This window comes from Amblyomma mixtum, chromosome 2 (genome assembly GCF_055824585.1).
Source record: "Amblyomma mixtum isolate Tamu chromosome 2, ASM5582458v1, whole genome shotgun sequence".
Lineage (NCBI taxonomy): Eukaryota > Metazoa > Arthropoda > Arachnida > Ixodida > Ixodidae > Amblyomma > Amblyomma mixtum.
In genome coordinates, this window is record NC_143013.1 from 10,134,773 (window position 1) to 10,161,515 (window position 26,743).

Here is a 26,743-nt window from a genome sequence, read left to right on the forward strand (position 1 = left end):
CGCAGTTCCAGAGCTCGGAGCTCGGACTAGTGACGGATTTATGCAGCGAGGGATAAATCATCACTTCTGGAATTGCCTTTCCATGCGCATTTGGCTGTGTAGTTCGAGCTTGCAGAAGGAATAAAGAGGATGTCCCTTTTCTCCGCCAGAACGGGAGAGACAGGGATTAACTGTCTACTTGCACTTAATCTGGTGGGATAATACTCTGACTGCCGTTGTGTACCATTAAGCACCAGCAGCATGGGCTTCATATACCACTAGAGAAAATCCCGACCGAAAAAACTAACGCAAATAAGCCAAAACAGTTTTTTGACTTTTTATTTGTCTACTGCTATACTGATGTATTGGGTGCACGCATGGCGGATGTGTTGCGAATAGAGGTTTCGTCGTTCCCGCGATTCTGAAAGAAATGGGCAGTACGACATTCTGCAACGAGGTGTCTTTCATAAATGCCAAAAAAACAAAACGAAGCACACTTTGATTATCGGATTAAAATTTCTTTTCTTCATAGTAAAATTCTTCAGTCGAAAATTTAGTGAACCCATCTTGCCCGATAGCGCCGAAACATATATCGGCTTAGGAGCGGCTAAGTTCATCTGAGAGGTTATATGCACAGTGGGAGAACATATATGCATTAGAAGCGAGGAAATGAAGCCACTGCAAACAAAGAAATGGTTTTTCCGTAGCCTAGAGGCGCGGTGAAGCAACGAGCATCAATGAAAACCAGCCCCTGCCGAGGATGACGTGCAAAAGGCAGCTCTCTGCATCCCGATCCCTTTTTGCCTTTGGTGCGCCGTTGGGTTCTTTCTCATTCGCTTGGCCTCCTGTTGCTGCTCATCCACTCCTAACGAACAGGACAGCAGACCGGACAATCTACTCGTTATTCCACGATGACTTTGTTTTTGATCGAACTGCGATCGCTTCTCATAGTGGCTGTTATAATTTCATTTTCGTCTGGATATGCGTTCAGACAGAGACAATTCGAAACATTAACGTGCTATTCTGCGTAAAAATAATTATTTTAAATGCCTATTCTTTATTTTCGACCAATAATTGAGAGCAAAGTCTTGACTAGTAATAAAGTCACTAAGCCGTCTTTGTCTCTGCTTTCTACGAGCCTCGTTTAACTGTGCAGCATGTTTAAATAAGCCGTGTTATTCAGCGTTGTGTCTTGTCTACAGTATACAGACACTAAAAGTATCGAGTATGTAGACATATGTATTAGAACTTACCGATTCGGATTGTGATGATGCAGTTGCACACAGCGTACTTTCTTGCTGCTTCGTTTTATTGCCTCAATTCTTGGAATTTTGCATTTCTGTTCGTCTCAATTTTTTTTTTTGGTAGTCGCCATTTTCATAAACAATGCTTGACTTGGCAAGATTTTAATGCCTTGCCTGAGGATGGCTCAGTTACTCTGGTTTAGCTCTTATTTTTTGCCGATATAAGTAACTTCAGGTTGAATGAATAGAATGATGGACTCTTCTGATCCTGTGTCGGCGTCTGTCTGCGGAAAATTATCCTTGCTGACCAAGCGCTTTAGCAACTATTGCCTTGTGAACTACATTTCCAGCTTGACAGCTCAGTTCGAGTCATTTCGATTTGGGCGCATGGCAAAAACGGCCTTGTGCTGCGCGGTGTGAGTGCATGTTGAACTCCAGATGGTCAATATCAATATCATATATCCTCATATATCATCAATATATGACCCCCTCTCTCTCCTCTGTTATTGCCTCCTTCATCAGTTCACCCATGGCGTGGTTAGGTGTCCGTTTAGAGTGAGAGAATTGTTCCACCTTTCCTTTGCTGAAAACCACCACGACCGCACACCCAGCACCACCACGATCAATAACTTTTCATTAAAGCTGCATCATGCTTATTGCCACGCCCATTCAGATGCTGTGCAAGAAGCAATAAACCTATGGTTAGCTCAACAGTGGTTGGAAGCAAACTTTAACTATGCAGTGCAGGCTTGAAGAGGCTCTACTGTATGCACATCAGTGTGCTCAGTCCAGCACTGACGTTCTATATGAGAGCAGTATCGCCTCCGATGGCTCTTTCTTGTCGCTCTGCTATTTGATACCGGACGTTTTATTCGTGATGTGCATCCCTGCCTCGCTCACCACGAGTTGAGACTCGCGCAACTGGAATATTTGCGCCCGAACAAGCATTAAACTGTCAAGCTTTGTCAAGCCTTCTTGAAGAAGCTGGCCGCGGGATATGCGGCATGAATGGAAGCATGTAGAGTGCGGAGAGTGGATGACACATGCAACATAACTTTATTTACTTCACATTTTAACAACAGAGGCGAGAGAAGAAGCTTTACACAGAAACATGTGTCGCCCTATGGTGAAGTGATGTGCCTAGAGGAAATGGTCGATCACGTGGATGACGCCGTTGGAGGCGACGTTGTCCGGGTTGTTGATGTTCACACCGTTCACTGTGATACACTCTGAAGAGGAAAAGAAAAAAGTGCGCGATTTGTTAGAGCTGTTGAAGAGCCAGTCGTAAATTTGAAGCAGCCAGTTTCGAAAGCTTGCATTTGGCTTTAGTTCATTCAAACTAGTATAATGCAGCTATAACATTCCAGATAGTACCTCTAAAGTGTAAAGACTCCGTTTGATGGTGACCAGGCGTTCATTATAAAGTATAACAGCAGATCCCTAAATTGGCACAATTGATCATGATCGGAACAGACAGTAGAATGAAACAAATGTGTCATGCATTAACAAATCAATGCTGGAGCTAGACACTGGGAACCTACTTAGTGTGTTAAGGAAATGCAAACGGGAAGTGCTTCCTCTTAACCTGACAAAAATGCGTTAGTTTTCATTATCATCATCGACACGGTTCCGTCCCAGGACAAAGCAAGAGAGCAGAAATAAACGACGAAGTGAGAAAGGGCGTACCTGGGATGATGCTCATCTTGAGCTCAAGGCCTCCCACGGTCTTGAGGACCTGGTTCTCCTGGACTCCAGCACTGTACACAGTGCCCAGCACGATGTGGCGGAGCAGCAGGGCTGTAAAAAGAAGCGAGCATACACGGTCAGTACGCGCATACTAAGGCACACTTTCCGAAGTATTTCGCTGCATCTATGAGCCTAACTGTGGCTGTCGGCGCTTCCTTGCTTATCTAATTGTGCCGAAAGTTGGTCTTGTAGTGTACTGTCTGTCTTTCTTGACGCTCCCAACGACAAGGAAGTAATAGAATAATAGGCACTTGGAAGTGTTTTCTTTCCTGTTAGCGCAGGTTAGTACATATGACAATCGTGATCCGTCTGATACGCTCTCACGTGTACGGATATTGAGAAAATGACCTTTTTGGGGAAGTGGTCCCGGTATACGCACCTTTCAGGGCTTCCCTGTCGCGCAGTACGTTCTCCATGCCAACGGCGTTCTTGAAGGCCTGGTCACTTGGCGCGAAGATGGTGTATGGTCCGACGCCTGCAAAGCAACGGTGAGATGAAACGCCGTTAGCTATACGTTGTTTTTTGGCGGAACGAACTAGTCGGCTCAGGCTCGAAGTGCGTGTCGGCATAGCAACCGCTAAAACCGTCTTGTACAGACCGTGTAGATGGCAAGGGACATAATAAGATTAAGACAAGTGGTGAACAAAACATAACTGGTGAGTGCTTGAGGATACAGTGTCAGTTGTGGCAGTAACTGCAACATCTGACGAGACATCGCCTCCTGAGAGGAGCAATGCGAGCTAGACAGATTATTTGAATTTCACTTAGAGACGCGATCGACACTGGTTTATTAGTCTTTGCTTAGATGATCCAATGCTTTTATTTTCGACTTGGCGGGCTATCGTAGAAACTTTCGTTATCCTGCTAAAGCTTGCAGATAGGGCACACATGATCATAAGTATAGCGTAGTGTAAAGGTATAGTTTCAGACGCCGCATACCTCGTGCGAGCGGCAACATCGAGTTTTTAACTGGCTGTCCCTTTGCTAAGATTCTTCCAGCAGCAGTAGGCTTAGCAATATAGAGTGTTGTTTCTGAAACTGAGCACAAAACAATACACCGCGATTGGTAATGCAACAGCGTGCTGCACAATAACAGGAGCGACAGGCAGAAGAAAGTTGAAAGGGGCTTGCGTGTTGGGGTAGGTGCTTCAGCGTCAGGCTTTACAGAAGTCACATGTACGACTGTCTTGAGTATGAGGAATCAGTAAAGGGGTCATAGTCATGTGTGAGGGATTCCCCGCTAGGTTACCCCGTATTTTACCGATGGCTCAGCGATTACAAATGTTCACGTGACTTTCCTGCGCGATGGCGTCATTTCATGCGAGTGACGACCGCGATGGTTTGGGTGGTCGCGGCGATAACAATGAGGCGCTGAACACTTACCGGAAAGGTACTCCTCGAGCCCGGCAAACTTGATGGCCTCGTCCAACTTCGGCAGGAGGATGGACTGGTGAATGACGTCCAAGATGCTGCCTCCTGGCCGGTGAAGCACACGGTCAATAGTGTAGAACACGAAGTTGCCTTGCTGCTTCTTGGGACCGATGATTCCGCCGGAAGCTGTCACAACCTGCAAAAACAGGGCGCAATGCGCTATGGTTGGCGAGATATGACTGGCTTCTCATAACTGCTTTCAGACAGCGATCTTTTAGCGAGCAGGCTGGTTTTAAGTTCCCGGATGAATATTTTTCAGGTGCCACGCTTAGTGTATATTATTGCAACGCATTTTGCGCCACTCTGAACTTGAAGGAGCCGTTCTCAAAGTGCGTGTGTTCTGTGCCTCCCTGTTGCCAGTTTAGTGTTGTAACCTGACGTCGGTTCGTAGTTTCTGTTGGAAACGAGGTGTTTGAGAGGTGCTTTAAATAAACCTGAAAGCCCCACAGATCACGATGCGGTGTCTAGCATGCAAAAGGAGAAAATTTTGGCGGAAGCTCTTGTCGTCACCTGGTTTTAAAAGCTCCATGATAAGGTTTGGCTTAAAGAAAGCATCGCTTACCCTTCCGTTGAAGTACTTGTTGAACCGCAGCAGGCTTCCTTCATCAAGCGTGGGGAAAGTGCGGTCGTTGTCGATGGTAACCTGGCCAGGAACAATGTGGTACAGCACGAGCTGCCTGAGAAGCTGAGTGTCTCCCTCTAGCTTCGAAAGCAGCTGGCCTCGGATCTGGGCGATGGCGTCATCACTAGGAACGAAGATGGTGTAGGCAGCTGTAACGACGAAAAAATCCGAGAAAAATTGTGATGAGACGCATTCACATAAGCAACGAGCAACGAGCAATCGAGTATTCTTTTCTTTGTACTGATATAGCAGCCAAGAGCAATAGGCTACGTTTGTTACGATTACAAGCGATATCAGCAGCGATCATTGTTTTGTACGTATAGTTTAGTGTTCACAGCTTAAGTGCGAACGAAAGGACGGTAAACAGCGTCTGTGCTTTCTTCTCATCTTGTCTAGTTGTCAAAACCGCAATTCTCAGACGATGCCGCACCTAAATTTTCTTTTGTTTCTGTTGCCGTTACATACCTATATTGCAAGTTTTACATCGGTTGCCCGGGTGGAAGAAGAAAAAACAATCATACGACGCCAAACCTGGAAGTACTCCATTTCGATCTATTCGCAGTGTTCATAACGGAACTAACAAGCTCTCGACACCGACTCTCATTAGCACATATAAAGTGAAACTATCTCTTTGTCCCATCGAATGTAGGAGGCCCTCACGCTTTTCTGAAAGAGCCCTCAGTGGAATGTGTCGCACATGCTCATTTGCGTATTAAACTGCTAGATACGATATCAAACGAAAGCGCGCACATCCCAGTAAAAATAAATGGATTTCATTAGCCATTGCAATGAACCTTAGGCTAGTTAAAGACATACCTCCATCATTGATGAGCTGAAGGACACCGGTTTTCTGCAGCCAGGAGAGGTAGCGTGTAGCCTTCAGCTCTTTCAGCACAAGCGTAAAGTCCAGTGGCTTGCCCTGAAGCTGAATACTGGGACCAGAAATGCCATACACAGCAGATGGCACACCGCTAGTCTTCACTGTTGTTCCGAATGTTTGTGTAACAACTTGACCTGGGATAACGTAAGTTGTTGGAGGTTGGATGTGAAGCTCAGTCTTTCCGTATGTGACTTGGCGACCAGGCTGAAGCAAAACAGATGTCTGAGGCAAACCAACAGTGACTTTAGGAACTCCGACGAGCCTTCCACCGAACTGGATGCTTGTGATGCCAGGGGCGCCAGGTACGACAACACCACTTGGAGTCAAAGACAAGCCAGGAGCAGACGGTCCTTTGGGACCAGCTGGTGCGCTTGGTCCACGTGGACCACCAGGGCCGGCAGGCCCCCTTGGTCCGCTTGGTCCACCAGGTCCACTTGGTCCACCGGGGCCGCTAGGTCCTCCTGGTCCGCCGGGGCCGAAAATAAATGTGGCAGTTGGAGCCTTTGGCCCACTTGGTCCAAAAGGCCCGCCTGGTCCCCTTGGTCCGCCTGGTCCTCCAGGTCCTAGTGGTCCACTGGGTCCTCTAGGTCCGCTTGGTCCAGATGGTCCGCTTGGTCCAAATGGTCCGCCAGGCCCGCTGGGTCCACTTGGTCCTGATGGTCCTCTTGGTCCGAATGGTCCGGATGGCCCGCTTGGGCCGCTTGGTCCTTTAGGTCCAGATGGGCCACTTGGGAAGGGTCCACTTGGTCCTGCAGGTCCACTTGGTCCCCCTGGTCCACTTGGACCGAATGGTCCACCAGGGCCGCTTGGTCCCCTCGGTCCAGATGGACCGCTAGGTCCTCTTGGACCACTTGGTCCAGATGGGCCACTTGGGAATGGTCCACTAGGTCCTGCAGGTCCACTGGGGTATGGTCCTCTTGGCCCACTTGGTCCAGATGGGCCACTTGGTCCTCTTGGCCCACTAGGTCCACCAGGGCCTAGAGGTCCACTAGGTCCCCTAGGTCCACTAGGTCCTGCAGGTCCACTGGGGAATGGTCCACTTGGTCCAGATGGTCCACTGGGGCCCAAAGTAAATGTGGCACTTGGAGCTTTTGGCCCGCTTGGTCCAAATGGTCCTCCTGGTCCCCTTGGTCCACCAGGTCCAGATGGTCCACTGGGTCCTCTAGGTCCACTTGGTCCTGATGGGCCACTTGGGAATGGTCCGCTTGGTCCTGCTGGACCACTTGGGTATGGACCACTTGGTCCTCTCGGTCCAGATGGTCCGGAAGGTCCGCTTGGTCCTCTTGGTCCAGATGGCCCACTTGGTCCGAATGGTCCGCCTGGCCCACTGGGTCCTCTCGGTCCTGATGGGCCGCTTGGGTCTCTTGGTCCAGATGGACCACTTGGGAATGGTCCGCTTGGTCCGGCTGGTCCGCTTGGGTATGGACCACTTGGCCCACTTGGTCCTTTTGGCCCAGATGGTCCACCTGGTCCACTTGGACCGAAAGGTCCGCTTGGCCCTCTTGGTTCAGAGGGCCCACTTGGTCCGAATGGTCCGCCAGGCCCACTAGGTCCTCTCGGTCCAGAAGGCCCACTTGGTCCTAATGGTCCACCAGGACCACTTGGTCCTCTCGGTCCGGATGGGCCGCTTGGTCCTCTTGGTCCAGATGGGCCACTTGGGAATGGTCCGCTTGGTCCAGCTGGTCCGCTAGGATATGGACCACTTGGTCCTCTAGGTCCAGATGGTCCGCCAGGTCCGCTTGGTCCTCGTGGTCCAGATGGCCCACTTGGTCCGAATGGTCCGCCAGGCCCGCTGGGTCCTCTCGGTCCTGATGGGCCGCTTGGGCCTCTTGGTCCAGATGGACCACTTGGGAATGGTCCGCTTGGTCCGGCTGGTCCACTTGGGTATGGACCACTTGGCCCACTTGGTCCTTTTGGCCCAGATGGTCCACCTGGTCCACTTGGACCGAAAGGTCCGCTTGGCCCTCTTGGTCCAGAAGGCCCACTTGGTCCACTTGGTCCGAACGGTCCGCCAGGCCCGCTAGGTCCTCTCGGTCCAGAAGGCCCACTTGGTCCTAATGGTCCACCAGGACCACTTGGTCCTCTCGGTCCGGATGGGCCGCTTGGTCCTCTTGGTCCAGATGGGCCACTTGGGAATGGTCCGCTTGGTCCAGCTGGTCCGCTAGGATATGGACCACTTGGTCCTCTAGGTCCAGATGGTCCGCCAGGTCCGCTTGGTCCTCGTGGTCCAGATGGCCCACTTGGTCCGAATGGTCCGCCAGGCCCACTTGGTCCCCTCGGTCCGGATGGGCCGCTTGGTCCTCTTGGTCCAGATGGGCCACTTGGGAATGGTCCGCTTGGTCCAGCTGGTCCGCTAGGATATGGACCACTTGGTCCTCTAGGTCCAGATGGTCCGCCAGGTCCGCTTGGTCCTCGTGGTCCAGATGGCCCACTTGGTCCGAATGGTCCGCCAGGCCCACTTGGTCCCCTCGGCCCTGATGGGCCGCTTGGTCCTCTTGGTCCAGATGGCCCACTTGGGAATGGGCCACTAGGTCCTGCAGGTCCACTGGGGTATGGACCACTTGGTCCAGATGGGCCACTTGGGCCTCTTGGTCCACCGGGGCCGCTAGGTCCACCTGGTCCTTGTGGTCCACCTGGTGCACTGGGGCCCAGAGTGAATGTGGCACTTGGAGCTTTTGGTCCGCTAGGTCCGAATGGTCCAGATGGCCCACTCGGGAATGGTCCGCTTGGTCCCGCTGGGCCACTTGGGTATGGGCCACTTGGTCCTCTCGGTCCAGATGGTCCACCTGGTCCACTTGGTCCTCTTGGTCCAGATGGTCCGCTTGGTCCGAAAGGTCCGCCAGGACCGCTGGGTCCTGATGGGCCGCTTGGTCCTCTTGGTCCTGAGGGTCCACTTGGTCCCCTTGGTCCAGATGGCCCACTTGGGAATGGTCCACTTGGTCCTGCTGGTCCGCTTGGGTATGGACCACTTGGCCCACTTGGTCCTCTCGGTCCAGATGGTCCGCCTGGTCCACTTGGTCCTCTTGGTCCAGATGGCCCGCTTGGTCCGAAAGGTCCGCCAGGACCGCTGGGTCCTGATGGGCCGCTTGGTCCTCTTGGTCCTGATGGTCCACTTGGTCCCCTTGGTCCAGATGGCCCACTTGGGAATGGTCCACTTGGTCCTGCTGGTCCGCTTGGGTATGGACCACTTGGCCCACTTGGTCCTCTCGGCCCAGATGGTCCGCCTGGTCCACTTGGTCCTCTTGGGCCTGAGGGCCCACTTGGTCCGAATGGTCCGCCAGGCCCACTGGGTCCTCTCGTGCCTGATGGACCACTTGGTCCTCTTGGTCCACCTGGTCCAGATGGTCCACTCGGGTATGGTCCACTTGGTCCTGCTGGACCACTAGGGTATGGGCCACTTGGTCCTCTCGGTCCAGATGGTCCGCTTGGTCCTCTTGGTCCAGATGGGCCGCTTGGGCCGAATGGTCCGCCAGGCCCGCTGGGTCCTCTCGGTCCTGACGGGCCACTTGGTCCTCTTGGTCCAGATGGTCCACTCGGGAATGGCCCGCTTGGTCCTGCAGGTCCACTGGGGTATGGTCCACTTGGTCCTCTTGGTCCGCCTGGTCCGCTTGGTCCTTTGGGTCCACCTGGGCCACTAGGTCCTCTTGGTCCGCTTGGTCCACTGGGTCCACCTGGTCCACTCGGGCCTAAGGTAAATGTGGCACTTGGAGCTTTAGGTCCACTTGGTCCTGATGGTCCACTTGGTCCGAATGGTCCGCCTGGCCCACTGGGCCCTCTCGGGCCTGATGGACCGCTTGGTCCTCTTGGTCCAGATGGCCCGCTTGGGAATGGCCCGCTTGGTCCTGCTGGTCCACTTGGATATGGTCCACTTGGTCCAGAAGGTCCCTTGGGGCCACCAGGTCCGAATGGTCCGCTTGGTCCAGTGGGTCCTCTTGGTCCTGATGGACCACTTGGTCCTCTAGGTCCGCTTGGGCCCGACGGTCCAGTCGGGCCACTGGGTCCAAATGGTCCTCCTGGGCCACTTGGCCCTCTTGGTCCTGACGGCCCGCTCGGGAATGGGCCGCTTGGCCCACTTGGGCCAGAAGGTCCACTTGGCCCTCGTGGTCCACTGGGGCCAGAAGGTCCTCCTGGTCCGCTTGGTCCAAATGGTCCGCTAGGTCCTTTAGGTCCAGAAGGACCACTTGGTCCGCGAGGCCCGCTTGGTCCGCCTGGCCCAGAAGGACCACTTGGACCGAATGTGAAGGTGACAGATGGAGCCTTTGGTCCACTAGGCCCACTTGGCGTTTTTGGAAGGCCGGGGAATGCAAACGAAAATCCTCCGGGTGTAGTTGGCCCGACTGGGCCTCCAAGCATAAATCCTGTTACTCCAGTAGTAAAGGTTGTCACAGCCGGTGCACCAGGGAAGATGGTGATTGAAGGTGCGCCTGGAACCAATAAATAAACATTTTTATTTGGGACTGTTCTTATTTTAAATAGGACATCTTTGAGATACCTTCCTCTGTTGCATTTTTTCGCTGCATTGAATTGCTAAGTGGAAGTATAAGCAACTTTTTTCATTTAAGGGTACATCTCGTCGTAATGGTAAAGGAGCTTATTTGACTGAAAACGGAGCTCTATGAATTGGCAACTGTCAAAAGCTGAAATGGATACTACTGCCACACACTGTTTTAATAACCTGGCTGTTGTCAAGCACTTCTTCTGTGGCCCTCTGGATTCTAGTCAACACCGTCATCCACTTAAATTCAGTGATTACAGAGTTCAAAATCATATCGACTGCATTACTTGTCAAAAGTCGGAGCGGGGGTAGTGAATACTTGAACTTTATGTCGAAATGTTCCAGCGCTAAATGCATCCATTCGAGCTGAACAAATACGAACAGAGCGAAATCTACCGGACTTATTAAAAACAGAAATTGGATGGACTGGTAAGTGACCCTCTGAGGTCGAGACCTGAATTTCTTCTGAGTCAATAATTATCTCGGGTACTACCGTTAAATTTGGCAGCATTTGTTTTCGTCTAATGGGTAATGTTTTCAATTTTTTGTTTTGTAGGCTAAAAATTATTAGCAGTCCCTCTGCGCCATTTGGTGGCGCATAATGTACATGATGCCTTCGCCCTTAGCCCACGGATGACTACAGGCTTTCTTTTGTCATTTTTCGGCTGTGCACGGATTAAGTTTTTTTGTGCTGCGATCTGGTCGGCACGCTCCTAAGAAGTTATTTTGCGTTCTGTCTGCTGGTGGCTGTCAATCTAGTTGTATTCTTCGGTACCTGCTGGTGACAGGTCGCATAGGAGCTTAGCGTGGACAGGAGCATGATGGATTATGAAACTCGGTAGCCTCCTGTTCCTGCTTATATTTTCGTGTTTTTTTGGACACTGGATAGTAGCTTCAGAAGCACCGAACATTGTAAACATTCTTTACCTAAAATTTTTCGCATCCGTAAGTGGAAATATAATAAGGAAGGCATGTTATAACCGAAATCGAACGCAACCAGTTCTTGTGAACACGACGCATGCTCTGTTTTTACTGTCAACTGTAGTGAGCAACAAGCACGATAAGTGCACCGAGCTGAAGAACCCCGTGATGTGTATTCATCAACGGGTTCTGTACTGATGTCGAACACCGCGCTCGAGTAATGAGGCAGTTGCTAGCTAGCATATAAATTTGGCCTGGCGGTACATGCTTACAGGAAGGAACTTGGCGCGACAATGCTGTCGTTGGCATCTGACCGGAATAGTGCCATGTTAGCAGCAGCGTTTCTGGTGAAAGACGAAAATTCCCACAGGAAAACTGCACCTTATGAAATCGGTTCGGGTAATTTATACCGCCAGAAACAAATGAAGCATTGAGTACATTTGCTAGACGCCCACTCTTGTTACCTGCTTCTGTTCCAACTGATATTATGACAAATTTACCGTTTCCTGAAGACATAAGATGTCGGATCAAGTGTCTAAACTACGTTTTGAAGCTGTCACCGCAGTGAAACATAAGAAATCACTGCCTTTTACACGATTATTGGTAAAGATATACCTACTTAGCGTTGCTTGCGAATATCGCCAGGAGGCACGAAAGAAGGCTTACGCGAACTGTGCAGAAAAGCAGCAATACGCTTTCTTCGCATTGTACTCGGGCTATCTTATCCTAAACGGTAGATTAAAAATACTATTGAAGAGAGTCAACTTACCACATGGACCAGCAAACTACACAGCCAAAAAAATGCCATCGATCAAGAAACCCTGAGCTTCTATATAAATTTCTATATGCTTTATCAAAATGAAACGCTTAATTTTATGCAATGTCCCACCAAAGGCCTTTGAGGCCTCAGTAAATGATGATGAAGGGTTTCACACGTTTCAGGGTAACAGGAAACACTTTCCGCCTCCTGTCAAGTCCGTTGGAGCCATTAGGGCACAATTTAGGCCTTACATAGTTGTGCTGTGTAAGAACTACTAGATAAAACAAAACAAAGCTATGCTCGCAATTACTTTAAACTATATAAATACCAGACCTTTACTAAAAAACGTTCGCTGGCGGAGCTGGCCTCAATTTTCTGTGCCATACAGCTCGTTTTTGTGCATGCCAAGAGCTCCCAATATAACCACGTGTTGCAGAAAAGCCTGCCACTAATTTAAAAGAAGTCTTTTTGAGGTAACGAGATGACTTTTTCAACAAAGTAATACTAGTGTTGGCGGACGTCAGAAAACGAGTGAATAATTTCATTAATTAAACCTGTTAACTTAATTATCATAGCAAATTTTGAACTATTACAGCATAGATAGGCACCTGGTGGTAGTTAGAGATTTGCAGCTCACCCATAATAATAGCTATATCTGCTTGGCAATTGGCAGTGGCTGCTGTATTCGCGTATGCTGCAGTTTGTACTCGCGATCTTGCACTGCTTACGAATATTTCCCCCCAGAAGTGTGAGTCTATTTTTTCATGTATGGTGCTCTTAGTACAGTATTTTGTTTCGAGCGTGGTAGGGATCTTTTCTCTCTTTGCAAGAGACCTTGTTTCTTGAAAGTGATGCTATTGCTCGTAAAAGCATTTGCTGAGAGGACTGAGAACCTTGAGCGCTATAATGGGATGCAGGCGCCTTTGACGGTATACGTGAGCCGATGCAGCTGCAATGAACAATGTGCTAAAAAGTTTCCCCGGAGTCCGTAAAAAATTCATGATCACAAGACATTTTATACTGCAAATTTACAAAAGTTTTTCGATATTACGCACACTATGATGGTTAGGGTAGTGTAAACTGTAGAGTTCGTGTTCCGCCGCACTTCTGTCCTGAAATAGTGAAACTGAGGGGAGTTTGTTGCCTAAAGTTTGCTTTAGTTCCGAAAATTTTATCATCCACTCGAGCATCCATACCTGGTGCCTTTGGAACAGGAAGTCCACTGATGAAAGTCAATTTTCCGACGCCGGCTGGGCCGCCTGGCAGCTGTGGGAAGCCAAGGGTAGCTGGCCCTTTAGGTCCGCCTCCAATTGGCAGCCTTGGTGCACCAGTCACACCAGTAGCGCCTGGCAGTTTTGGCCCACGGGAAAGGCTAGGAGCACCCGGAACTTCTCCAGGGAGTGGCACATAGCTAGGTGGCTTCCTCGTTGGTGTTCTGGATCCGCTTGGACCTCTAGGTCCACTTGGCCCTGATGGTCCACCTGGCAGTGGGAGGCCTGGAACCTTAGGAGCAGGTGTGGCAGATGGGCCCCCAAACAAAAATCCTCCTGGCCCAGCAGGTCCACTTGGTCCTCCTGGTCCACTTGGTCCGAATGGTCCACTTGGACCTTTAGGTCCGCTTGGTCCTCCTGGTCCACTTGGAGCACCAGGTCCTTTAGGCAACCTCGATCCGAAGGTAAATGTGGCAGTTGGACCCTTAGGTCCGGCTGGTCCACTAGGGCCGAACGGGCCGCTTGGTCCCTTAGGTCCTCCTGGACCACTCGGTCCACTGGGCCCACTTGGTCCACCAGGGCCGAATGGCCCACTTGGGCCTCTTGGTCCAGATGGTCCGCTTGGTCCCTTAGGTCCACCTGGTCCGAAAGGACCACTTGGTCCGCTTGGGCCCGAAGGTCCGCTTGGTCCTGATGGCCCACCTGGGCCGAATGGTCCGCTTGGTCCCCTTGGCCCGCTTGGTCCTCCTGGCCCGGATGGCCCACTTGGGAATGGCCCGCTTGGTCCTCTTGGTCCGCTTGGTCCGCTTGGTCCACTAGGACCGAATGGACCGCTTGGTCCCCTTGGTCCGCTTGGTCCTCCTGGCCCAGATGGTCCACTTGGGAATGGTCCGCTAGGTCCCCTTGGTCCGCTTGGTCCTCCTGGCCCGGATGGCCCACTTGGGAATGGCCCGCTTGGTCCCCTTGGTCCGCTTGGTCCACCAGGTCCAGATGGCCCACCAGGACCGAATGGACCGCTTGGTCCCCTTGGTCCGCTTGGTCCTCCTGGCCCAGATGGTCCACTTGGTCCGGATGGTCCACCAGGACCGAATGGACCGCTTGGTCCCCTTGGTCCGCTTGGTCCTCCTGGCCCAGATGGTCCACTTGGGAATGGCCCGCTTGGTCCCCTTGGCCCGCTTGGTCCGCTTGGACCTAATGGCCCACTTGGTCCTCTTGGTCCGCTTGGTCCACTAGGACCGAATGGACCGCTGGGTCCCCTTGGTCCGCTTGGCCCTCCTGGACCAGATGGTCCACTTGGGAATGGTCCGCTTGGTCCCCTTGGTCCGCTTGGACCTCCAGGACCGAATGGTCCTGCTGGCCCAGATGGTCCTCTTGGGCCAGATGGTCCACTTGGCCCACTTGGGAATGGCCCGCTTGGTCCCTTCGGTCCACTCGGTCCTCCAGGGCCAAATGGTCCGCTTGGTCCTGCTGGTCCAGATGGTCCTCTTGGGCCAGATGGCCCACTTGGTCCCCTCGGTCCACTCGGTCCACCAGGGCCGAATGGTCCACTTGGTCCTCCTGGCCCAGATGGTCCTCTTGGGCCAGATGGTCCACTTGGGAATGGTCCGCTTGGTCCCCTAGGCCCGCTTGGTCCTCCAGGGCCGAATGGCCCACTTGGTCCGCTTGGACCCTTCGGTCCACTAGGTCCGACAGGTCCGAATGGTCCACTTGGCCCACTTGGGAATGGTCCCTTTGGTCCAGAGGGGCCGGAAGGTCCTTTGGGGCCAAAGGAGAGAGAGGCAGTTGGAGCTCTCGGTCCGCCAGGTCCACTTGGTCCTCCAGGTCCAAATGGCCCACTTGGACCGGCTGGCCCAGATGGTCCACCTGGACCGAATGGTCCACTTGGTCCTCTTGGTCCGCTTGGGCCACCAGGGCCGAATGGCCCACTTGGTCCCTTTGGTCCTCCTGGTCCAGATGGTCCACTAGGTCCGAATGGTCCGCTTGGCCCCTTAGGACCGCCTGGTCCGCTTGGTCCACCAGGGCCGAATGGGCCGCTTGGTCCCCTTGGGCCACTTGGTCCCCCTGGTCCAGATGGTCCACTAGGTCCGAAAGGTCCACTTGGTCCGCTTGGTCCCCTTGGTCCGCTTGGTCCACTTGGCCCCCTTGGTCCTCCTGGTCCTCCTGGTCCACTGGGCCCGAATGGTCCGCTTGGTCCCCTTGGTCCACTTGGCCCCTTTGGTCCTCCTGGTCCAGATGGTCCACTAGGTCCGAATGGTCCACTTGGTCCGCTTGGCCCCTTAGGCCCGCCTGGTCCGCTTGGTCCCCCAGGGCCGAATGGGCCGCTTGGTCCCCTTGGGCCACTTGGTCCTCCTGGTCCACTAGGTCCGAATGGTCCGCTTGGTCCGCTTGGTCCGCTTGGTCCCCTTGGTCCGCTTGGCCCACTAGGGCCGAATGGTCCACTTGGCCCCTTAGGGCCGCCTGGTCCGCTTGGTCCACCAGGGCCGAATGGGCCGCTTGGTCCCCTTGGGCCGCTTGGTCCTCCAGGTCCAGATGGTCCACCAGGTCCGAATGGTCCGCTTGGTCCCCTTGGTCCACTTGGCCCACTAGGTCCGAATGGTCCGCTTGGCCCCTTAGGACCGCTTGGTCCGCTTGGTCCACCAGGGCCGAATGGGCCGCTTGGTCCCCTTGGGCCGCTTGGTCCTCCTGGGCCAGATGGTCCACCTGGTCCGAATGGTCCGCTTGGCCCCTTAGGACCGCTTGGTCCGCTTGGTCCACCAGGGCCGAATGGGCCGCTTGGTCCCCTTGGGCCGCTTGGTCCTCCTGGTCCAGATGGTCCACTAGGTCCGAATGGTCCGCTTGGTCCCCTTGGTCCACTTGGCCCACTAGGTCCGAATGGTCCGCTTGGCCCCTTAGGACCGCTTGGTCCGCTTGGTCCACCAGGGCCGAATGGGCCGCTTGGTCCACTTGGGCCGCTTGGTCCTCCTGGGCCAGATGGTCCTCTTGGTCCGAAAGGTCCGCTTGGCCCCCGTGGCCCACTTGGTGCTCCGGGACCAGATGGCCCACTAGGACCAAATGGTCCGCTTGGTCCCCTTGGTCCGCCAGGGCCGAGTGGCCCACTTGGACCCTTTGGTCCTCCTGGTCCGAATGGTCCGCTTGGTCCAGATGGTCCACTAGGTCCAAATGGCCCACTTGGTCCACTTGGTCCGCCGGGCCCCCGTGGACCTCCTGGTCCCTTTGGTCCAGATGGCAGTGATGGAACTCCAGGACCTTTAGGAAGTCCTGGAGTACCAATCTGGAATGTTATTTGAGGCGCTTGGCCTGGCAGGAGAGGTTGCAGAGCCCCAGGGCCTGTAAAGAAAAACGTGAAAAGCTCAAAGCACTGAAATCTGGCTTAATCAGAATGTTCCATGCCATAGATGTGAGCATGCTAGCATTTGTATTCGTTCTTATATTCAAAACCTATAGGTTCTTTGCATTCCTAACACCAGCTGGTAAGGTATTGTAATCTAAGGGTTGAAAATTTCAGACTGACATTCATGTCACGGCTGTGTATTGACAAATTTTTTGTGTGCGCAAATCGATAATAATATCTCGTGATTTCTTATTGTTTTTCATTAGTTTATCTTTTACATTTCTGAACCCACCAGTGCTGGGTGAGATGCTTGATGGCACTTTAGAGTCTCCACTTGTTGTCTTTCTTGTTCCAAATAGTTCCCGCACTGGTGCCTTTGGCGAAAGAGTGTCTGGTGGCCTCTGTGTGTCATCTGTGGGCGTGTATGGCGTTCGGTCTTGTGTCCTTGGTGATGCATACTGATCTCCTGGTTGCTGTTTGGGTCGTGATGTGTCTGAAGCTGGTCCACCAAAAAGAGAACTTCGTGGCAGCGATGGCGTCTCAAGCGGCATGGAAAGCACTTTTACCTTTTCGCGATCTACGTTCACAACTTTAGGTTCACCAGCTTTTCTCAAGGGATGAGTAGGAGGTAGTGCCTGGCTGATCAGTTCAAGGAAGGAGTTGTCATCGCATGGTGGGAACGTCTTAAATATAGGTGATAACGGCGGGGCCTCGCGGGGATCTTGCAGGGGAGTCTTCAACTTTAAGAAACGGTCGGGGAATTTCTTGTCTCCGGCAGCTCCGGCGGGCGACGTTTGCGCCAAGCCGGGTACCTGGTCTGGAGCTTTTGACTTCGTGGGCCTCAATGGTGCTATTCTTTGGAAAGGCGTTCCGAAAAGAGCCGAGCCTTCTTTCGGTAATCTCTCCGGTGCAGGTTTTAGTGGCGGAAGATTCAGTACGTGGAGTGTAGGGGGAATTCTGTGACTGACCTCAAGCGGAGGAGCCGTTCCGGGCGGATTTGCAGGCGGTGACAGTGGCCTCACCTTTTCCTCGTTGTAAGTGTCCTTTGTTGCTGGCTTAAACGTAAAACTAGGTCCGGTTATGTCACCCGGTCCTTTCGTAAACTGCGGCCCGCGCTTGGGGACCGTAGCACGATTCGATTGGTCATCACTGACGGGGCTAAAAGAGAGAGAGGGAACAGTGGGCGGGGAAAGCGGCTTGACAGATTGGGGGGTGGGTTGGGCTATGGGAACAGCGCCTACATTAAAGGAAAGCGGTGGGACGGCAGGGGCGGACAGGGGCTTAGGTGGCCGCGCGGGCGGTGCGAATTGCAGCGAACCTTGTGGAGCACTGGGCGGCCTCCTAGCGCCGAAGACGGGCTTAGCGGGTTGACCGGGGCTCAGTCCGGGCAAAACGGGAGTGCCAGGGAGACCTGGGAACGCGAGTGTCGGGGCCTTTGGAGCGAGCCCCGTGGGCGATATTGGCCTAGGCAAGACACTGAGCGGCTGCTGACCTAGGACAACGGTCTTGGGCGGAGACACGATGTGGGTGGTGGTCTGCGTCACTCTGCCGGGCACCACGACGTGCTGCACGAGTCCAGGAATCTGCTGGCCCACGATGGTGGTTCCAGGGAAGCTGATTTTTCCTCCCGTGAGCAGGCTATCCCCGCCGCCGTGCGATGGTACGCAGCCGCAGTCTTCGATCACGCTCTGTGGCACCAGCAGTCGGTTAACAATGTGGATGACTCCGTTGGTTGCACCGTCGTCCCTGCTGACGAATGGGACGCCATCGATGAAGAGTTGGCCTGCAAAGTGAAGAGGGAAACATGCACGCACGCTCAGGGGTGATAATGGCAGTAGTAGAGCGACATATATTAAATAGCTCAGCACGAAAAGTTTATTCAGATTCGAGAGAAGCGCTGTCCGAGTGTTTTAGTGACAGACAAATGAACACAAAATTGGAGCAACTGTACAGCTCCCAACAATGCGCCTTTAGGCCATACGCTTTAAGTGCGAATGATTTTATGTCGCTGTTATGCACGTTGAAAGGAAGCGAATTGTTGCTGGTAATAATGCCCTCCCGAAAATGACATTGTTCGGTGTCTGAGCTGTGTGGCGATAAATTTGAATGGCGGGGGGGGGGGGGGGGGGGGGCGGAGTGCTGTTGAATGCCGAGAAGTACAGAAACTAAGACAAGCCAGGATTGACGCAGTTAAGGGGAGTTCTGAATTTGCAATCTATTCTAGTTGCAAGCATAAACAATACAGTCTCATCGGATTATCTTAGTTCGTTGTTTCGTATACTGTGTAAAAACATCGCAAAATCATGTGAAATGACAGCGTGTAATGCCTAAATATGTAGGGAAACACACAACTGTTTCAGCTAAGCATTCCGACAAGGTAAGAAGAAACGTACGATACTGCTGAGTGTATACAACGGTGCAACAAATTGATACCCATGAAGATATGCATCGTTTACTGTATGTGATAGCAGAACCGATAACCGATAGTTTATCTTAATGACAGTGAATACTAAAAAAAGACTGATGTATTTAGGAGCATCAGGATATAAAGTGGTGTGGTGAAGTTAAAGTTGCTTCGAAAGGATGGCCGCGGTTATCAGAAGATAGGGTTAACGAGTTCACTGGAAATGGAGCCTGTCCCACTGCATATCTGACGTGGCTGACAGCGGTCGGGACGATGATATCTCACCGGCTTGGGTTGTGATCTTGAGAACTTCGCCGTCGAGTGGGGTCAGCGTTGCGCCATCCTTGAGAACAGCGCTGAACTGAAGACCAGGGACAATGTGGTGGGAAATAACACCTGAAACGAGAGATATCAACACGACAGGTCACCGGATTGTTACTTATCGCATTGGCAGAGAGCTGAGCGCTTCAGACGCCATAAGAAAAGCTCTCTGTTGTTGACTGATTCTATATGTCCAGGCTGAACGAAGGCTATGGGGCCTAGACATTAACGCTTCGTGTCTATGTGGCCTAGACATTAACGCTTCGTGTCTATGTGGCCTTAAAATTAACGTTTCATGCGTGTTGGCATTTCGGTCAAAGCATACGTACGCTTAAGGAGCTCGCTGTCTGACAGGATCTTCTGCGAGGTCTCCGTCGGCAGGTTGTTGATGGCGTCTTGAGTTGGGATGAAGACAGTGTACAAGTCACCTAGAAAAAAAAAGTAATATGCATGAAATTTAGCATAATAATGGTTACAATCGGGATTCTAATTCCCTTCTGTTCACACGCTTCCTTTCCTTTCGTTTGCTATGCACATCCCCTATAACGCTAGCAACGTCAAAACCTAGATTTTTATGTTTTATATAATTTTTGTTATATATAATTATACAAGTATAATTTTTATTGGCCTTTGTTGGAAAATTTAGGCTAGCCGATAATTCGCCAAGTAGGGTGGGCGCGGCAAGCTTAGGAACGTTCCAATTCAAAATACAAGTTACATTTGCTCTAACACAGCAGTTGTCACCTTGTCAAAGCAATGTAGTTCTGCGACAAGAAAAAATTTCGCACGTCCTTGTCATTAAATTCAAATGTCATATTATGAAGCCGCGATAGTCTAACCTTGGTACCACTTTGTTAATGATCTGACGTAACGCATTTTTAATTCCGAATTTAGTGGATAAAATCTGTGAACTGAAACCAGGGACCAGCGGTAAGTGTAACATCTCCGCCTAAAGGGGAGAGGGTTGAGCGGAAGAATCACGCGAAAAACACAATTTGCACAGAGGACTCACTGTTCAAGACGCTGGCGAAGCCGCTGCTCTGGAGAAGTCGGTAGAAGTATCCGAACTTGGCCTGGATGGTCTGCGAGAGCAGGCTGTCGGCGATCGGGTACAGCACGCGGTCCACGATGTGTACGATGACATTCTCGTACGAGACATCACCCAGCAGGATGTTGGCACCTCCAATGGAGATCGTCTGCGTCACAAATGTAAGGGCATAGAGCACATGACTAAATGAACTCTAGGACAATCAACAGGATAGATAAGCGGGCGAGTTGGTGATACATTATGCGAAAAAACAGCGCGAACAAACGGGGACGAAAGGAAGAATGCACAAGAACAAGCGCTTGTGTCTGTGCATTCTTCCTTTCGTCCCCGTTTGTTCGCGCTGTTTTTTCGCATAATCTAGGACAATGTCGAAGCAACTTCGTTGAGTTCAGTGATCCCGTATTCAAGCACTCACGCACTCATGATGCAAGGCGCCAAGTGAGCCGGTCGGATACGCTTGTAAATTAACATTAGCGAAAGCGACGTCCGCTCACCCTGCCGTTGTCGTAGACCTTGACGAGGATGTTGTCGCCGCCCGCCGTGGTGATCTCGAGGTCGCCGCGAAGGCTGCGGCTGTTCACCGAGTCGCCCACGATGTGGTGCAGCACGAATTTCCTCAGGAATCGACTGTCCGTCTCCAGCATCTTGATGACGCTCGGCGGCAGGGCCGCGAACGCCAGGTCATTGGGTGCGATGATTGTCAGGGACGCTGCGTAAGCAAGGCAGTGACAGAGTTCACCGGCATGCGCTAGTTAGGCATTAGATCGCGATACAGTTGAACCTCGTCATAACAAAGTTGAAGGAGACCGGCAATTACTTCGTTATAACCGTAGGTTCGGTATAGCCCGTGTTGACCGAGCTTCCAAGGGGAATAGTAATTTCTTTGTTATATCCAATATTTCATTATAAACCGTTTCGTTATAACGAGGTTCGACTGTATGTGAAAACGCGACAAAGCGTTTTATACTGCACTCTGAGTCGAAACCGGATAAAATGAGATTAAAGTGCTTAGTCTTCAGGCGAACGGTTGTACCTCGTGGTGGCCGTGTTTACGCCGTCGTGCAGACTACAGCTATGCTTGTGTTTCCTTTGTATTTCGTCTCTGAGAGAGTTATGGTCGGCCTTTTAAACAACTAATGGTTGCGACAACGCGGTTACTCATCAAGTGCTAACACATGGGCCGTTTTTAGTTCTTCCTGGCTGATAGTTTAAAGCTCTTAGTACATTAAATTGAATTTGCATTTCTGCACCCCTCTCGTGTGCCGTAGATTTAGAGACTATGAAAATATGCGCTGAATAATCACGAGAAAAAAAACTGTGCAGTGCGCAACCAATTTGAATGTGTCCATCCTGATTGAAGACCTTCTTCGGTACACATTCAGAATATGAGGAGCGGAATTCCTAGTTCAAGGGTAGACAGGCAGAATATTTGCGGGCAAGACGATTTTTGCGTACATGCTCGCGGCGTGTATCAATATTTCTTTAATCTGTCGTTAGGAGAAACAGAAAGCAGTTTTGCTCAAATATGGCAGCATGCAGCGGCTGTGACGTCCGCTATGCTTGTTGCGCCTTCATATGCACGTGATCAGATGTTAAAACTACCACCAACAGTTAATGGCCAGAATTAACTTCTGTGCTGGCTTACCAGCTCATGTCGTATGCCTGACGAAAATACGAACGGTCGCTTGTACGTATGCAGCCCTGACCAGTCAGTATTAGCACAGCGCTACACTGAACTAGCCGGGTACCAGTCGCGCATGCGCAGTGGCACGCGTGCGTCCCCATTGGCCACGGCGCATGTCTAGCTGGTATCTGGCCGATATGATAGACGTATGCGCTATAGTCTTGTACAAGTGAGGAGTCAAGTGGCAGATGTCCCTCAAGGGAGGTTCTGCAACCAATGGTGTCGGTCTACTGTCACGACGGCGCGGTCAACCGCATTGCAGCTGATAGCGGCGGGGGACAGGCCACATATGGTCTGTAGACAGTGTGCGGTCCGTCTGCTAAATTTTTGCTGTGAAGGCACCGCTATTTCACGCTTTCGTTAGTATTTTTTTTTTCAAAGACACGTTGGCATGACCACAAAAGTGAATACTCACGCAGGGATGCGAGGACGTCTTCGACCTGGGCACGACGCAGGTACTTGCAGAAGACGGTGGAGTCTCGCTGCTGGAGGAACTCGTAGAGGCCGCGGAACTGGCCGACAGCCCGTGCCTCGCGAACCAGGACATCGCTGGATTGCTCTGCGAAAAATAGAGGGGTAGACAAAGAAAGGTCGGTCAACCTGAGTGAGATTTCGAGCTTCGGGACGCCATCAACAAACGCGCCAATTTTTTTACACGTAAAACCAACACCTTGTCTAATGTGACCTAAGGTAAGGGCCACCTAAGGTTCATTCGTACCAACTCGCCCAATTCTCAACCCTTTTCACCTAAGGTTACAAGGTTAGGGTTACCTCCTGCCTGCTTTGAGGTACGAGTATCAAAAACTGTCAACGGAAACGTCGATGTTGCCGCTGGTGAATATTGTGACGGTTGAAGACAATATTGACAAAGAAAAGGAAAGGAAATACACACACCCGCAGTAATATAATGGTGCTGCAAGGCAGTGTCATAAAATAACTGACGCTAAAGGCAGAAGGGCAAAAGCGAAACGAGCTCAGGCCAGCCAAGGACGTATAGCGACCAGTACCTCTAAATGCTTTCCCGGAAACGCAAAGAAACCAACAGGAAAAGGCAACCACATTAAACTAGCAACCACGCATTGCGTTAGCGATAAATATCAGCGTTTCGTGAGTACCTCTGAACTTTTAAATCTTGACCCATTTCGGTTGCAAGTCAGGTGCAGTAAAACATGTGGGAAGAAATGGCTCTCGCAGAGATCGTGAACTGTGTCCCTGTGAAGAGCGAGAAGCCACCGCGTTCAGCGGTCGTCGTACCATAAAGGTCGTGAGCGCAGACCCTAAAGAGTCCCCCGAATGTAACTGTCAGCTATCGGGGTAGTAGTGTGGAACATATGGACGCATATCTTCTCGGTCTATATGCTGTAACAATGTAATCTATAGGTTAAGGGGACACGTGAGTCGGTGTCGTACATCGTCCGTTTCCTGTCAGAAAGTGAACGTCACCAAGTGAGGACCAGCGAGGGATGAGACGACGAAATTTAAAAAAGTAACCTTGGGTGACCACCCCATTCTCATAGCTCGCGCTCGAGTACATGCGTATACACATTTTTACAGCGAGCTTGTGAATGTATGACTGTGAAGGGACGTTCATATACGTGCAGTTATTTTCTTTATTATTTGTATGTCGCCTTTGTGTGAATGTAGGCGCATGCTGTATATAGTTTCTGCCTCTCCCTACTAACCTTTATTCTGTCATTTCGACACCCATCTTTTTATTCCTTTTATTATTTTCATTTTCAATTAGCCACCACTACTATAACTGCAGCTGCTGCTACTACTTGACGCCGCTGAACGGCATCCTCTTGCAAAGGCACGCAGAGCTCTGTTAGCGAGATACCAAAAATAGTTTCATGCAGTGTCTATTTTTCTGTTTTCTACCAAAAAGAAGAGTATTGGACTACAATTCTAGGCCCCGTGCACTGTGTTTCACGCTGGCTTAGGCGTCCTTTGTTAACCAGTAAAGTGCCTTGAATGAGGTCGTCCGTATTTCACACGCCCCTCTGCGCAACGGGTGACGTCGCTCATGACGTCACTGTATAAATCCTTATGGATGAGCTCAGAGTTATATTTAATGCAGTACGGGCCACTGGAATGTGTCCTGTCGGATTAGCTAACGGCACGGGCCGCTGGTGAAGCCTAGACGCCAAAAATGACACGCAGTAAACTATTTCACGCGTGTCGTAGTTCGTGCTAGCACCGATGGCGTCGCCACAGTCATTTTTCGACGCTGCTTCGCTTTAAAAGAAAATCAAAGACTTGAAACAGGGACGAACGCTGTAATCGGACCTAAACAGTGTACTGTACAGCGAAGGATAGTAATCCAATATATGGCATTAACGTGCAGCTGAGGTTCACATATATACTTACGAAGCTAGGCACATTCTATCTGCAGTAAGCACTAGGCTGACGCACGTAATGTGAGTGACTGGTAGCGCGTTACCCAGAGCCGTGCGGATCTTTTTTTCAGCTTGCGTCTCACCACCACGCGACCACCACTTTCGAAAAGCGCACGCGAAAAAAAAGTCAGGAATCAAGAATCAAGAAAGCCAAGAAATCCAGCGAGTCCAGTCCGGGAAGCGTCCTCCTTGAACTGAAAATATGCCCAGATTGAAATCAGCGCCGGGAGGAAAGTTGAGAGAGAGGCGTATGGAAAATAAGAAACCGCTTTGGCCGAGCTGCTCGCCGTTCCGCACTGAACGCGCGTGGCTTCGTTTCGGACAGGATGAGATGCGGGATTAGCGGCGGCTTTTTTATCTGACCTTTGGACGGCTCGACCACATCCGCGGGGATGCGCTTCGCAAGAATTATGGCTCCCCATCCGAGAGCGCCTTCGTCCATTTCTTGCTGGCTGCCCATAGCTCCCCCCCCCCCCCCCCCCTCTCCTGTCTCCCTGGCCCCTGTGCCAACATACCCTCCCCCTCCACCCTCGCCCTCACCCAATGTCGCCACTGGCCATCGCTAGTCGACAGAGCACGAAGAAGAAGGCCTTGAGGGGACGCCAGTCAAATAAAAAAAGAGCAAAAATAACAATAAAAAAAGCGGCCCGACCAGTCAGCAGTAAGTAACGGTTCCTGCGATCCGTCGCATCTGCTTTCCTTCACTCTTTCGCGTGCCTCCGCAAGTCTCGCCACCGAAGGCGACCGGACAGCGGTGGACGACAGGCTTTTGCAAGAGTGTTCGATTCCACTGGACTACCAATGAAGATGGGAGACCCAGCCACCGTCTCGCCAGCTGCATTAGTGCAGCTTGCTTTTTATTTTTTTAAATAAAGTTGAAGATCACGTTCCGCATACAGCTCGAACATGGTCGGCAGCGAGGATGCCTAATCAGCCCTGTTCCGATTCGTCCAGTCAAGGACGTCTTTGGACGATCCGCATCTAAGCGCACGCAACCAGTGCTCATCGCGACTGTCGCGCTCATTGACATGGAAAGGCCGTCGCCGACTGCACAGCGTCGCCGGCCTTGGGTGTCGTTAGGGGGACGCGCTTTTCCGAAGAAACCAAATGAGCTATATTTGTACGTGACAACTTACAAATATAGTTCTAAAAGAGCATTAGCGTCCAGAAAGTGGTACTGGCAAGTATGTTGAAAGGCCCGTAAGGGATACCATCATATCAAGCGCCGATGTTTGCGAGCTGTATGCAAGCGAGCGGCTTTTTCACTTCACGTGATGCGAATGTAAGTTTGTTTATAAGCATGACTTGCTTAGGCTAAACGACGTTGAAACGAATTCGACTGACAGCGACACTTATGGGATACAACTGTCCATAGTTTTATTTTCTGGGAGTGCATTATCGTTTTGAACCTTGCTGGCTGTTGTGTGTTGCTATTATGATGTTGCTATCATGTTGCTAAACTTGCAACAACCATGTTCAGAATTGTGTACTTGCTTGTGCTTCTTCGTACTAAATATTCTGTGTTGGCATGTACGGTCTATTGTTTGCTACATACGCGTTTTTTTTTCCCCGTTGCATAATTTATTTACCCTTTTTTTTTCCTCAGTGCTGTGACTTTTTCTTATTTCCCCCCGAAGACCTTGGTGTGGAACTTTTCGTATAAATTTATGTTAAATGACTGTTTGTGCCAAACTGTGTGCGGGGCAAGAGCCATCGTCGGGCGTTCCGCCTTTTGCTCTTGCTCCTCTTTCTGTATCAGAAAGGAAACAAATAAATCAAATAAAAAAATAAAAAAACTGGAGTTCCTTGGTGCGATATAGGCTAAGTTTCCTTCCAATAGTTCCTTTTCTTTAACTAAGGCAGGCCTTTATGGCACTAGAGAACTTTCCGTGCCGTTGAACGCACTAAAGGCAATCAAATGATGCTTTTCTGTCTGCGGCTGAAGGTGTCCCCGTTCCTCGGTTTTACGTTGATACAATTATATAGAAGAACACGTAATATTGTGCATACGTTCACCACGGAAATAAAAATCATCATAGGCTGCAACGAGAGAGCGTGGATGAGGGAGAGGACGAATGTCGATACGTTGCTATCGCTTCTTTCGCGCTGAGGGATGACCAGAAGTCTGGGAGTGTATATTTTTGCATTTTCTTTGTATAAAATAAATAATGTGCGAGGAAGGGGGTAGGGGGAGAGCAGGCAAGAGGTGAAGTTTTCGCCAGTGCATTAAGTTCACCTGCTTTGCCTGTCAGGTGTTCATAACCTCACTG

General features: G+C 51.1%; 1 protein-coding gene across 3 annotated transcripts in view; it reads right to left on the reverse strand.

Annotated features, from left to right (window-relative positions):
• Window positions 1-2,260: 2,260 nt before the first annotated feature.
• The window catches only part of LOC149358367 (uncharacterized), a 30,988-nt gene continuing 6,505 nt past the window's right edge, over window positions 2,261-26,743 (reverse strand). The window contains exons 2-15 of one of the 3 annotated variants that reach the window (XM_089570424.1): window positions 22,493-22,636; window positions 20,888-21,102; window positions 20,358-20,541; window positions 19,675-19,773; window positions 19,310-19,420; window positions 18,113-18,403; window positions 17,939-18,031; window positions 13,275-16,616; window positions 5,839-10,326; window positions 4,963-5,171; window positions 4,353-4,536; window positions 3,349-3,444; window positions 2,910-3,020; window positions 2,261-2,452 (exon numbers count right to left, since the gene is read on the reverse strand). In XM_089570424.1, coding sequence (XP_089426550.1) covers window positions 2,364-2,452; window positions 2,910-3,020; window positions 3,349-3,444; window positions 4,353-4,536; window positions 4,963-5,171; window positions 5,839-10,326; window positions 13,275-16,616; window positions 17,939-18,031; window positions 18,113-18,403; window positions 19,310-19,420; window positions 19,675-19,773; window positions 20,358-20,541; window positions 20,888-21,102; window positions 22,493-22,636 — 9,656 coding nt within the window. In that variant the 3' untranslated portion in view covers window positions 2,261-2,363. Of the gene's footprint in view, window positions 2,453-2,909; window positions 3,021-3,348; window positions 3,445-4,352; window positions 4,537-4,962; window positions 5,172-5,838; window positions 10,327-13,274; window positions 16,617-16,912; window positions 17,912-17,938; window positions 18,032-18,112; window positions 18,404-19,309; window positions 19,421-19,674; window positions 19,774-20,357; window positions 20,542-20,887; window positions 21,103-22,492; window positions 22,637-26,743 lie in introns of those variants that run through there. The other 2 variants (XM_089570425.1, XM_089570426.1) reach the window with 2 other exon arrangements.